Source organism: Mangifera indica, chromosome 6, assembly GCF_011075055.1.
Source record: "Mangifera indica cultivar Alphonso chromosome 6, CATAS_Mindica_2.1, whole genome shotgun sequence".
Lineage (NCBI taxonomy): Eukaryota > Viridiplantae > Streptophyta > Magnoliopsida > Sapindales > Anacardiaceae > Mangifera > Mangifera indica.
In genome coordinates, this window is record NC_058142.1 from 1464232 (window position 1) to 1478208 (window position 13977).

Sequence of the window (13977 nt, forward strand, 5' to 3'; positions counted from 1 at the left end):
GTAGTTGAACGTGAAGCCTTGAAGGCCTTCAAGTATCGTGACCCTTCAGGAGCACTTGCAAATAGGACCAACACAGACTTCCACCTGCAAAACCCCTAGACTTCCACTGTAGCAGAAAAACCCCGGAGTTTCACCCTTCTCTAAGAACACCCCAGAGTTTCACTCTACTTTAAGAACCACTATAGTTTGATTTTCTCCAAATAGAAAGTTCATACTTCACATTGTTATCACTATCAAGAATTCAATGACTGAACAAACTAAATGAACTTAAAAATCAAGCAAGCATTATGAACATCACCAACAAACCAGGGAAAAAATTGATAGACTACTATTTGTTTAATTTTCACAAAATCATCATTCAATAAGAACTAATCGATCATACATAGTACAAGCTAATTCTATGGACTATAGCCATGATACTAAAGTTTGCTTTTACCCTTTTGGCGGATCATTCTTTAAGAATTCATCTATGGTTGAAGGAAACTCCAAGCCGCCAAATCCACAATCATCACCATCAAACGCAAAAGCAGCTTTGCCCAGAAGCAAATAGGCCAACCTCAACGGCTCCTCCCCTTTGCAACTTCCCAAAAAGTACTTAATCCATCCCTCCAGTCTCTCCACTTCCTTCTCACACTTGGGTCCCTTAACTCCAACAATCTTTTCATAGAACCCCCCTTCACATTCACAACAATTATCAACACCACTCCTTTCTTCCTCTTTTTCATTTCTCTCTTCCAAAGGATCTGATATACCCAGAAGCTGCATCAACATTCTAATGTCATCAACATCGTTAGATTCTTGATCATGGGTCGTCATCCGAGAAGGGTTCTGTTGCGTTGAAGGTGGAAATTCAGGAGACGAAGATAAAAATGCTTCTGGGGCTTCACTGTTGCCGCTATGTTGAAGAGTTGAGTCGTTGTCGGTTCCGTCTAAATAGAGATATAGTGGGGAGCCTAGCGATTGTTCTGTAGATGTGAACTTAAAGTTGGTTTCTTGAGCCGGTTGTGAAGAGGAAGTGGATGCGGGTTGTGTCTGATGTTCAAGTTTCAATCTTTTCTCAACCTGTCCGTAATTGAGGGGAAAAAACTGAAATAAGAAATGAGCTTGCTTGACAGAGAATTAAACTGATAACTTGAGAACCGGAGATACCTGCTTCAGTGAGGAGAAGAAACTGGAGTGCCGAGACGGTGGCTGCATTGTTCACGTTTAGGCTAAACCCCATTTTGGGATAACGGAGGGATAAATAAGGCAAATTACTTTTAATATTATCATATATATTTATTTTTTATTTGGACCGATTTATTCTTGAATATCTAATATTATTTTAAAACTTGACTGAATCGGACGGATTGAATTGGTTGGTTTTATTGAAAACCAATCTCAAATGGAATCAACAGTGAGTCATGTTGAACAGAATAGAACATTTGGCCATTGAATTGTTGTAACTCATTTTAACTATTGAATTAAATTGCCTTGCGGGTTAACAGACAACAAATATTATCGAACTGCAGTCTAGCCATTGAGTAATACAATCCAATGGATTTGTTTTAACAGTTTATTAGAATTTTAAAATTTTATTATGTTATGCCGATATTGTTAATTAGATCAATCAATGGAATGGTTTAATCTATAAACCAATCTTTTGACTGGGCAAATACTCGAAATCTGAAAACCTTGATTTTGGTTGGCACGGTATGCGTAGCAAATGAAGAATTAAATGATGCCAAATGTGAAAATTGAACAAAAGGAAGAGCCACTCTGATTAATAACACATATCATTCACAATTGTGCACTGCACACTTGGTTCACATCAATGAACAATCACTCTCAATTGCACACTCAAATCGGAGGAAGAATTCTCCGTTTCCTTTCTGAACTCACTTTCCAGGGACAAAGTTGGTGGCATAAGCCCAAGCGTTGTTGTTGACTGGGTCAGCAAGATGGTCAGCCAAGTTTTCCAATGGACCCTTACCTGTAACAATGGCCTGCACAAAGAAACCGAACATGGAGAACATAGCCAACCTGCCATTCTTGATTTCCTTAACCTTGAGCTCAGCAAAAGCCTCTGGGTCATCAGCCAAACCCAATGGGTCAAAGCTTCCACCTGGATACAATGGGTCTGTAACTTCTCCAAGCGGCCCACCGGCAATTCTGTAACCCTCGACGGCACCCATCAGGATCACTTGGCAGGCCCAGATGGCCAAGATGCTCTGAGCATGAATCAAGTTCGGGTTGCCCAAGTAGTCAAGTCCACCCTCGCTGAAGATCTGAGCTCCGGCCTTGAACCACACTGCCTCACCAAATTTGACACCATTGCGGGCCAAAAGCTCAGGGAAAACACAACCCAGAGCTCCCAACATGGCCCATCTGCAGTGGATGACCTCAAGCTCACGGTTCTTGGCAAAGGTTTCAGGGTCAGCTGAAAGCCCAGCAGTGTCCCAGCCGTAGTCACCAGGGAACTCCCCCGTCAAGTAGCTTGGAGGCTCGCCAGAGAATGGACCCAAGTACTTAACTCTGTCTGGACCGTACCATGGGCTTCCAGATGGAGTAGGCCTGCCAGTTCTACGCATTGAGACACGGCCATTGCCCATGAGCTCAGAAGCTGAGGAGGGGCTGAGTTTCACGGCCTTGCCGGCGAATGAGGGGGAGGAGAGAGCCATAGTTGAGGCTGCCATTGTAGAATTGGAGTGTTAAGTTGAGAAAAACAATTGTTGATTGAAGTTAGGCTTAGATGGGGTAGTATAAATATTTGTTTCAGGAAAAGGTCCTTATCTATTGATATCTATATCCGCATTCTTATTGGTTGGTGATATTTTGGAAGTTTGATTTGTGAGTCTACATGGCATTCTCAATAAGCCGCCTCTGTATCCAGTCCTGAATCTCATTCAACATTGGATGTTATTTCCTATCCAATAATCTGTTGCCATTTGTGCAATTGGATAGCGCTATCTAACTCAAACATTGCTGCAGGCTTTGAATAAGTTGCAGTGATGTGAAACCCAGCTCCAGAAAGTACTATCGTGGGTGAAAGGTGAAATTGATAAGCATTAATTAATAAAAGGGAAGCCTGGAGAAATAATCTTGCCCCTTAACCAAAATGGACTCTACTCTCATCTTCTAGTTTTGTGATATGGTTTCTCATATGAGAGTAAAACCTTGATTACTCAGAGCTTAGCTAGGAATATTACAAAGAGCAAGGTAATTTTGCTTCTGGGCACATAATGCAAGCAAACAGGAGAGAGGGGGTCACTTGACCTTATGTATTAGAATCTTTTAAATGGGAGTAAACTATTTTGTTATAAATTCAACCTTGATGCTTCTATTTTGGCTCCGACGCTGAATCAAAGTAAAGAATATTTCAACTTAAAATGTAGTATCGAGGATTAAATTACATTGCCAATAGCTGATTTTTTATGGGTTAAGTTCAAACTGTCTATGGTTACACCTATTCATTACAAAGTTGGAGCTGCAACTACTGATTTGGTAATGAGACATTTATAATGTCTTATTGATGAAATGGTTGCCAATTCTTTTAAACAATTCCCCTGCGCACCTTCCACATTTTAGTCTGCAGATATTTTGCTCATGCAGATGTACACCGTTGCCCAGCCACGAAAACAATATATTTCGTATTATGCTGTATTATAATTTGTGCAGATTACAATATATTTCGTATTATGCTATATCTCCATTCATTCTCTCTTTTATACTCACAAACAAAGGTACATTAACATCATGCATATGAATAATATTCGAGAAGCTTCTTACTGTAACTTCACATGGCTGGAAGTCAGTCTCCTGCTAACACGATCACTTATCAGATTTAAACAAGTTGAGCAGAAGAGGTGAATGCAATCCATATCACATACGTGGAGCACCCTCATTGGTTACACCCCAAGAAATGAATCTAAGGACTTGGTGGTCTAGAAAATGCCATGTGGTACAGAGAAAATCGAACCCAAAATCTTCAGCTCCCAATGAAATAGCAGAATTAGATACCACAGGGATAAGAAATCTTATAGTAGAAACCCTTTATTATCCTTACCCACCTAGTTAGTTTGTTCAGACACTACTACATATCAAGCACAGAAACCCAGCTACAAAACGTCTCTCTTTACACAATGGCAGCCTCAACTATGGCTCTCTCCTCCCCCTCATTCGCCGGCAAGGCCGTGAAACTCAGCCCCTCCTCAGCTTCTGAGCTCATGGGCAATGGCCGTGTCTCAATGCGTAGAACTGGCAGGCCTACTCCATCTGGAAGCCCATGGTACGGTTCAGACAGAGTGAAGTACTTGGGTCCATTCTCTGGTGAGCCTCCAAGCTACTTGACGGGGGAGTTCCCTGGTGACTACGGCTGGGACACTGCTGGGCTTTCAGCTGACCCTGAAACCTTTGCCAAGAACCGTGAGCTTGAGGTCATCCACTGCAGATGGGCCATGTTGGGAGCTCTGGGTTGTGTTTTCCCTGAGCTTTTGGCCCGCAATGGTGTCAAATTTGGTGAGGCAGTGTGGTTCAAGGCCGGAGCTCAGATCTTCAGCGAGGGTGGACTTGACTACTTGGGTAACCCGAACTTGATTCATGCTCAGAGCATCTTGGCCATCTGGGCCTGCCAAGTGATCCTGATGGGTGCAGTCGAGGGTTACAGAATTGCCGGTGGGCCGCTTGGAGAAGTTACAGACCCATTGTATCCAGGTGGAAGCTTTGACCCATTGGGTTTGGCTGATGACCCGGAGGCTTTTGCTGAGCTCAAGGTTAAGGAAATCAAGAACGGCAGGTTGGCTATGTTCTCCATGTTCGGTTTCTTCGTTCAGGCCATTGTTACAGGTAAGGGACCGTTGGAGAACTTGGCTGACCACCTTGCCGACCCAGTCAACAACAACGCCTGGGCTTATGCCACCAACTTTGTTCCCGGAAAGTGAGCTTATCGAGAGTGTATTTGCTTTGGACCGTCTGTTTGATCTGATGTAAATTTGTTGTGTACTAATGAGAAGTTTATTATTTTGAATCTTGATTCCTGTGAAATGCCTTCCATATTTTCTCTCAATTTCTCTTTTATACTTATATTTACCTTTCTCCCTCTATTCCCTTGTATCAGCGGCCCTGCAAAACAACTCTCCCAGAACAGAAAATCGAGAATTGAAAACGATGAATGCTCCTAAATGTCTTAAATCACAATGTTTATATTGCAAGACTCTTAAATTACATACATCATTTGTAAGCTGTACATAGTTTTTACATTGATCAATCTTGTATAGTATAAAGCTAAAACCGCAGTCCCTGAATTTACAAACGAGGTCAACTATGACAGAAACGTTCAGCAGATGAAAAAATGAGTAGTGTGATTTTCGTAGTTAGGTTGAGGGAATATCAAACCTGCAATGCAGCAGGTTTACCTCTTTACCAAACCGCAAACTGGAGTATTCCCGAAGAAAATTTGACACAACTTACAACTTCACCTTTCTATATGATAACCAATCGAGCAATGATACATGAGCAGACTTTCATGGGAAGGCCGTTAAGAAAAAATAAAGGGGGAAGGAGCAACCAAACTAGGCTTGAGATCGACTTGCCGAGGACCTTGCTCTGGCCACAGATTTTGCATAAAGACCCTCATATTGTAATGCTGAAGTTTCCCAACTCCAATCCATATTCATGATTTTGTATACGAGCTGATGCCAACTCTTAGGGTTGTTTCTGTAGTGGTTGAATGCACGTTCTAATGCACTGTTTACTCCCTGTAATGTTCAAAATTATCAGGAAAAATCACATGAGAAACAACCCAAAAGTAGAGTCGGATAAGGATCCACAGATAAAGGTTCTTTATTAGCAATGCTAGAAGAAATTAGAAATGTACTAACAAAGAATAAATTTCCAGTACAATATATATACATGTGAACTTACCTGTTCATCAGGATTCAGAAATGTGTATCCATTTTGATACCGGAAGGGTATTGTGTCATCATCAACATCAAATACACTAGAAAAGAAAATTGTGAGTTGAGTTAGAATTCTCCAATCAGTAAAACCTCTCATCAGATGAAGTGGAATTATATTGAATCCAGGCACCAAGCACAATATACCTGTCATTTAGACCACCAGTTTTTCTTGTAATGGGTACAGAACCATATCTCATTGCTATCATCTGAAAAGAATTATAAAGGGGTCATTTCACAAATAACCGACTTTTTCCAGGTTTCAGTATTCAAAAGGAGGGATGGGTTGTCATCTTTCAATTATTTCCCATATTGCGCAATTAAATTACTGTTCAAGAATTCTTTGCTTAGGCAAGAGTCAAGAGTGTACCTGTGTAAGGCCACAAGGCTCGAAGACAGATGGGATTATGAACATGTCTGACGCAGCATAAATGGAATGGGAAAGAGACTCATCATACTTCAATATCAGCCGAATGTGATCATGATTCTGAAACTGGTTGGCAATACCCTCGAACTCACTCTAAAATAATATAAATATACAATCAAGCAATGGAAAGTCTATTTAGCATCTACTTACCCAAAAAGAAAAGTCTTACTAGCATCTGAAAGCTTGAGTTCAACTTTAAACTAATAGAAGCAGAAGGCACAACTACAAATACATAAGCAACATTTACACAACAGTAGCTACACAGTAAATAGATTAAAGTAAATAATCTCATGGAGAAGCCAAAAACTAGATTAATAGTTATACATGATTAATATCATGTGTTCATCCCACCCCTAGCAACACATAACTCCATAGCTCAAACATGCATCTTTGTTTAGAAAGACTTTTTGTTCCCTTTTTATCTTTATTCATTAAGCAGGGAAAAATGCACAGTACCTGGATATGTGGCACTGGGCTTGCACCAAGGAGTACAAACTGTCCTCCCAGTTCCATTGTTCGATAAATTGCATGTCTAATAAGATGCACACCTTTCTGTGGCACTAATCTTGTTATGCATCCAACCTATTCAAAAATAAAGCAAAAGGCTGCAAATAAAATTTGGGCGCTATCCAAGTGCTTATAGAGGGAGGCCAAGCATCCATAGCATAAAATCAAATTTTGGAAGAATGAGAAAGAGCTTCATCAATCACCAATTCAGATTGGATAAAGACAACAATAGTTGATTATATTATTTCATTAACTCTGGAAGCTAACCTCTTGTACAGATAAAATTGCATAACTTAAATGCTCAGAGCCTATAAAGGAATACAACAGTATCTTAGCCATTTCTAAAACATATAAGGTCTGCAATACTGTAGCAGTAACTCAGTTACAGCTTGATCTAGTTATCACAACAAGCATAGAGATCGGTTAATACAACACAAATAATTCCAAACTTGTTGACCTACATTTGTTCAAATAAACATGATAAAATATATGGACCATTGGGTGAGAAGAAAACAATAATAACATCCAAAATTGAAATTTTATGAGCAGAGAGCACAGGATGTTAAAGAAGAATTCAGTTAAGAAAAACAAAAGCCGTTTCGTATTAAAAGATTTGCTGATGGTATGGTCGTTAAATGTCTGTAACTTAGCAATATATATCCTGTCCAGTCCTGTTATTAGCCTATGATCAAACATAAGCAAATCCTAGTATCATTACATCTAGATAAATGAGTGCAAGCACATCCTTAAAGTTCTGTCCTATGAAATTCTAAGGGATGAAAGATAAGACCTTTATTTCTGTAGGCCAAAAGACTTAAATAAAGGTCCTATAGTAAAAAATAAAATAAAATAAATCCAGGAGATAGCATTTCAATGGCTAAAAAATATATTGTTCCTAGATGTCCTGTCTAATACTTTATTTAAGATATTTTAAGGATTACATATGCAACACTATGAGCTGCACATTCTAATTGTAAATGAGTTTCACCAGAGTTGCACACCCTAAAATAAAAATTTTTCTTTTTTAAAAGCTAGAAAAACAGGAATGTACTAGATATATTCCAGCTCTATGGGAAAATAAGTTACCAGAGGTTGCCTTGCATTAGCAGATGAAAGTCCAAGATGCCTTCTTAACGCCAATTTATTTTCTGCTTTCCCTTGAAGGTTTTTAGCGTCGTAATGCACTTTGAGGGTTTTATCAGTGGCAGGATTCCATGCATCAGAGTCAATTCCATTTAGAATCCCAACAAACTTTTTAGAGTGGAAATTAAGGGTCGAATGGAGGCCTCGTCCACCCTGTAATACTTCAGTGAACGTTTAGAACAAAGGAGCATGATATCAATAACAAGATGCTAGGAGAAAAAATGGCTAATTTTAACGTTGGAATACCATTTGAAAGATAGGAAAAGAATCATGTTTTACTAGCAAATATTTTTACTAAAAAGGAGGAAAAAGAAAGAGAGAGAGAGATATTAAACACTTCTTGGCAGATGCTGCATATGATCAACAGTTCAAAAGAGTGAATAAAATCACTTGTATAGATGTCTGCATTTTTGTAAACTTACCCTTCTATAAAATGGATTGCCAAAAGATAAAATGTGTTAAGAGCAATTAACATGTGCCTAAACTGTCTATGTAAAAAGTTTAGGAAGCTTTTTTCTTTTAACAATTTGGTACATAGATAGCATGAATTCTGGATTTCACAAAGACGCTGATATTAGTGTCATCATGCCTCATCTTCTATACATTTTTTTTTCACAATTTGACACCTTTGCTAATGACCAAGTTAGATGGTTGGTATTATATCCAAAATGCACAATAAATGTAAGTTAAAAATACCATATGTACATATTGGTAAGATCCAATTTCAAAAATCATATATGACTCTATGATAAGATTAATCATGTACGTCATGCTATGTATGAAGATTGATGTTTCATACGTCTTGAGTATGTATGGCAACAAAATGAACAAAAAAATCAATACCTCGGCTGTACGCACTTCCTGTGCATAGGTGGGTGATACTGTTGTCACAATATTAGAGAACACAACTGCACCCTGGAGAAAGACCAAGAAGAAAATGAGAGGAAAGGAGAAAACATTTCACAGAGGAATGTGAAAGACCATCATTGGATTCAATAATTCCCATACTTTAATAGGATTGACCCTATCATGCGATGAATTGTCCTGCATTCTGTCCAGTCTGTTTAGCTGCTGGACATCAAGACCACAAGAAGCCAATGCTGAAGCAGGTGCAGTCCCTTGGTAGTCAAAGTTGTGGCAAGTAAAACATACTCTAGCTGAATTCATTCCTTTTGGGGCATATAAATCCCAATAGAGAGGTGCCTAGAGATACAATAAAAAAACTTCGACTAAAATGAAACAGTTATTGAGTTGCTAAAGAACACATTAGTGATAGTTTAATTTGAAATTGACCATACAACAAAAGCTGTCTGCCAATCATGGCAATGGATAATGTCTGGTTTTTTGCCAGCTTGAAGGAGTAACTCAAGTGCTGCACGGCTAAAAAATGAAAAACGCTTGAAATCATCATGCTCCCCATAAAATTGTCCTCTCCAAAAGAATTTATCAGGATGAAGAGGCTCAACAAAATAAACAGGGAGACCTGCATAAATAGTAGCAATCAGAATTCAATGCAAGAATGTCTTATGCAAGCAAAAACACTTAAATGGTTAACCTTCAACTGTGCCAACCCATATTTTGCTTTTAAATAGTCTTCCATCAAAGTATGACTCTACCACCGCATCTAAGGCCTGTGCAAGCATATAAATTATCCAAAATGTTTGAAAATCCATATTACTAAATCAGTAATTTGTCACATACCCTCATGTTGTCAATATGATCATATTGCATGCAATCATACTTTGGAAGAACAATCTCCACTAGGTTTCCTCTCTTCTGCAGAGCTTTACCAAGACCAGTAACAACATCCCCCAAACCACCAACCTGAAAAGAGAGAGAAACTATCATTTCTAAATAATATGAAAATATTCAGAAGAATTAAAGCACTAATAACCTTTCAGGATGATAATCATTGATGCCTTCTGTAACAGTTAAATCCATCTATATATCAACAGAAATACCAAATTACAATTTACAGAAACAAAAGGAGAATACAATAAAGCCAAAACTAGACCACATATTGGACAGGGAAGTGCTATCTAGCATATCATCCAACAGGCTTGAGATGAGTTGCAGACAACAATGAAAACACTTTTATGCCAAATCCTCAAGATGTCTCCCTGAGCTATATTTCTTTTAAACAAAAAGTCTTTTACAGAAACTTTTCCAAGATGACAAAATATAATAAATTCATAAAGGATGTACCAAGCTGAGTAAAAGTGTACCTTAGCTACTGGTGCCATCTCTGCTGCAATTTGAATGATATGCAACCCTGAACTAAAATTTAACCAAGTAACAAATTAAAAAACAATGATTCACTGAGATTTACAATCAATATTACACACACACACACACACACATATTATATTAATACCTTGTTGTTGATGATGTCAGTCTGAGAAATGTAGAAACAGCTTCATGTTCATTTTTCTCCTTGCTTGCCATGCATGCATCATGAATACGTCTATCTCTCTTCCACACCATTTCTCTCAAAAGCTTTGCTTCGTTGTTTGATAATTTCTTCTCAAGAAACCAACCATCAATCATAAGCAATAAACGACTCCAAAATTCCCAAGGCATATCATTCACAGGTTCATCTAGTAACCTTTTCTTGCTTTCTTCTTTCAAACTATCAAGGGTGTCTTGAAATTCCTTCACAGATTCTTGATATAATTGAACATATGAATGTATCTCTTCATCAGACCTTTGAAGACACTCTGCCAACAGACTTATCTTTTGTTGCATTAGCTCATTGTATTGCTGCATTTTTTCAGATGATAACTTGTAGACACTAGCTTCATCAAGAGATTCTTCCAACTTATCAACCTTCTTTTGCAGCTCCAGGTTTTGCTGCAGCATTAAAATAGCTTGATCCACCTGTTTAGTTGACTTATCCAGCAACCCCTGCAGATTCTCTACCTTCTTATATAAGTCCCCACATTCAATTTTCAGAATTGAAAGTTTTGAAACATCTTCTTGAGATATTGACAATTTAGATTCTAATTCTTTCAAAGATGACTGCAAGCAAGAGCATTCTTTTTCCAGCATTTCCACACGCTCATCTGTGTTCTTGACATTGTTTATCTCCGTTTTCAGTTTTTCTATATCCTCCTTCAAGGACAGATTCTCCGTCCTCAAAAAATAAAGCTCCTGGCTAAGAGAATGAATACTACTATTATTCAGTACATTGTTTTGACTTTTGTGGATGTCTAGCTCACTATTTTCGGAAGCACCACTGAGAGCCAGTTCATTCCGTAGCTTCTGCAACTGATCTTCCAAGAGTTCTGCATGTATCTTCTCCAGGGCAGCAACTTTAATCCGCGCATCAGTTTCAGCCAATCTCATCTCCAAAACATTAATTTCTCCTTGCAAAGACTCCTTCTCACCAAGAATCTTTTGAAGCTCTTCAAGAGCTTGAACCCGTGCTTGGTTGAGAAGAAGGACATCTGTCAATAATGCACAATGGAAAATCAAATAAACATCAATTTTCCATAAAGAGGTAATAAGACAACAAACCAAAGAGAAAATACATTGAACTAAAGGGTATATTTCAAAGAAAGGCTTACTTTTCTCTGCATTTCTTATCATGTTCATCAGATAATGAAGTTGAGAACTTGATAGCTGGTCTTCACCTTCTCCATTTAAAACCTGTGAGAAAGAAAGTCCAATAAATCTATGTATATTTTAACTATTATTTGCATTGGCATTTAGCCCAAATGTAGTAGCAAAAAACAAAAATCCTCAAATTTAAAACTAGAGATTACACCTATATGCACTTGATTGCTGCAATCTTGTTTGATATTATTCAATTGCTATTGTTTTAATGAAACGAAGTTTAAAATAAATAAGGAATGATCAAACAAATAAATAAACTTCCAAGCAATAAAATCTAAATCCAAATTATGATCTCATTGTATATACAAGAGGGGAACAAAAATTTCTTCAGCTCAGGCACAATTACAGTTTCCAAGTCTTTTTCATTCACATCTTCCACAGCTACATGATTGTTCACAACATCTTCTACAATTTCTTGATTTAAGCTTACGTCAGTATCCGTCAAATCATTTTCAGATTCAGAGTCACCGTCACCGTCAACGTCAACACTTGGCACAGAATCTGCAACCAGTGGAGGCTGCTGAGGGGAGCTTTTCTTCACGTGTTGTCTCTTTTGCTGCGAACTGCATCATTTTCAACTTCAATACTAATTGGTTTCAAAACTATTGAAAAATTAAAAAAAAAAATGCAAACACATTTGACCTATCCAGAAACAACAAACAAGTACCTGAAATTCCGGCGTCGCATTTTACAAGAAGCGGGAGAGAATCGATGCAAAGAGAGAAACAAGCCAACATTGGAGTGCTCTTTACTGATACTATCACTGTTATTTGAGCTGAAGCTGACGAAGAACGGACTCAAGAAAGACGTTGACAGCTTTGAAGCCATATATTCATAGATTGACTCTATCAGGAACGAGAAGCTGAGCTTTGTCTGTGTCAAAAAAATTAACAGAACAAGACGGTTTCGAACGAAAGTGCTTTTAAGATCAGCTGATTCATATTCATGAGATTTCGGGTCATTTCGCGAGAATAATTTAACAGTACGTGACGGTCTACAGAAAGACATCGTAGACGTCATACACGTGTCAGTATATTATCCTAATCGATCGAACGGTTGAGCAAAAATGGATCATTCTAAAGTTGTTTAGAATCGTCAGATGATCTGATCCGATAAAATGCCGACGTTTTCCCAAATCTGAAGCAAGAACTGTAAGAGGATCAAAGGTTGGCGCGACGAGACAACCTTAAGTGGATTTACTTTGCTGCCACATATTAAGCGTGTCGTGGGGTTGATATACCCGTTATGTCTCACATTATTAAGGCAATTTCTTTTCCTAAATAAAAATTAAAATTATTTCAAATATATTTCTTAAAGTATTAGTTAAGTGTTTCGAAAACTTGAATAGGGTGAATGGATCAAACCAAATTCAACTAAGATTCCACAGCCAAGCCAATTCGCGTTTATGTTTAAACTTATATTAAGGCCAAATTACTTATTCCCACCCAATGAATACTCATTCTTATTTAGTTTAAAAATTTTTTTTTATCTACTCATTTTAAATTAATCAAATTTATTAATTTTAAATTTTTATATATTTTTTCTCTTTAAACTTTAAAAAATAATAATTTATTTTCAAGTCAAGTTTTAAAAAATAATATTTTTTTCCCTTAGAGTTTATTTTTCAATCTTTGACTGCTCTTTTGATGTTATCTTCAATAATCTCTCTCTCAACATGTTTTTTCCCTTTGATATTCTCTCTCTTCATCTGATCAATTGTGTAATGTCCTCATAGTGCTTAGTCTAAAAAGATAATTCATTTTTCTAAATAAAACACTATAGGTACGTAATTAGAGGGAGAGATAATCATAAATTGAAGAATAAATTAAAAAAATTATTATTTTTTAAGATTTAATAAGAGCAACTGATAAATTTTAGTTAATTTTTAATATTATAAGTGAAATAATTATTTTATCTTTAAAAACGAATAAAATTAACAATCTGTGAGTAAAAAAAATAAAATTAAATTAAAGATTAAAAATTTGCAAAAGAAGTAATTTTTGAGTGAAAATAATCCTATGCCTTATATTAATCATTAATTTGAAATGACCCGTCATTAAATCAATTGCCAAGTCAGTCCAATTGATGTCAACTAAAACAATATAGTTAACAAAATTTTGCTAAGTCTCAAAATTTTAAATAATATACATTATACCACAATTCTCGGTCCAAAAAATATTGGTCAATTATGGGTCTGCACTTTTAAGAATCGAAAAATATTATATATACAAACTTCTCAAAGAAAACCATTAATACAAATTTATAATGTATTTTAATATAATTGGATAATTTAAAATTAAAATAAGATTAATAAATTACAAAAATATAAAATTACCTTATTAGTTTATATTG

At 37.0% G+C, this 13977-nt stretch overlaps 4 protein-coding genes across 6 annotated transcripts; 1 reads left to right on the forward strand and 3 right to left on the reverse strand.

Annotated features, from left to right (window-relative positions):
- Positions 1–303: 303 nt before the first annotated feature.
- On the reverse strand, positions 304–1287 carry LOC123219289. The gene is made up of 2 exons (XM_044641145.1): positions 1150–1287; positions 304–1062 (listed from the first exon to the last, which is right to left on the reverse strand). The coding sequence occupies exons 1-2, from the start codon at positions 1195–1197 to the stop codon at positions 433–435; spliced, it is 678 nt and encodes a 225-aa protein (XP_044497080.1). The 5' UTR covers positions 1198–1287; the 3' UTR covers positions 304–432.
- A 449-nt stretch (positions 1288–1736) lies between these two features.
- On the reverse strand, positions 1737–2730 carry LOC123219288 (chlorophyll a-b binding protein of LHCII type 1-like). The gene has a single exon (XM_044641143.1). The coding sequence runs from the start codon at positions 2673–2675 to the stop codon at positions 1878–1880; it is 798 nt and encodes a 265-aa protein (XP_044497078.1). The 5' UTR covers positions 2676–2730; the 3' UTR covers positions 1737–1877.
- Positions 2731–4038: 1308 nt separating this feature from the next.
- Positions 4039–5005, forward strand: LOC123219291 (chlorophyll a-b binding protein of LHCII type 1-like). The gene has a single exon (XM_044641149.1). The coding sequence runs from the start codon at positions 4122–4124 to the stop codon at positions 4917–4919; it is 798 nt and encodes a 265-aa protein (XP_044497084.1). The 5' UTR covers positions 4039–4121; the 3' UTR covers positions 4920–5005.
- Positions 5006–5160: 155 nt separating this feature from the next.
- LOC123219290 (probable starch synthase 4, chloroplastic/amyloplastic) lies at positions 5161–12697 on the reverse strand. Of its 3 annotated transcripts, none has more exons than XM_044641147.1 (16): positions 12293–12688; positions 12056–12188; positions 11577–11658; positions 10385–11456; positions 10236–10287; positions 9712–9834; positions 9566–9641; positions 9309–9493; positions 9019–9213; positions 8854–8925; positions 7954–8163; positions 6817–6942; positions 6304–6453; positions 6081–6142; positions 5902–5977; positions 5161–5735 (listed from the first exon to the last, which is right to left on the reverse strand). In XM_044641147.1, exons 1-16 carry the CDS (start codon positions 12643–12645, stop codon positions 5550–5552), a joined length of 3153 nt encoding a protein of 1050 aa, XP_044497082.1. In that variant the 5' UTR covers positions 12646–12688; the 3' UTR covers positions 5161–5549. The 3 variants fall into 3 exon arrangements, with proteins under 3 accessions (XP_044497082.1, XP_044497081.1, XP_044497083.1); XM_044641146.1 differs by having other exon boundaries at positions 11972–12188; positions 12293–12687; XM_044641148.1 differs by lacking the exon at positions 7954–8163 and having other exon boundaries at positions 11972–12188; positions 12293–12697.
- Between the last annotated feature and the right edge of the window lie 1280 nt (positions 12698–13977).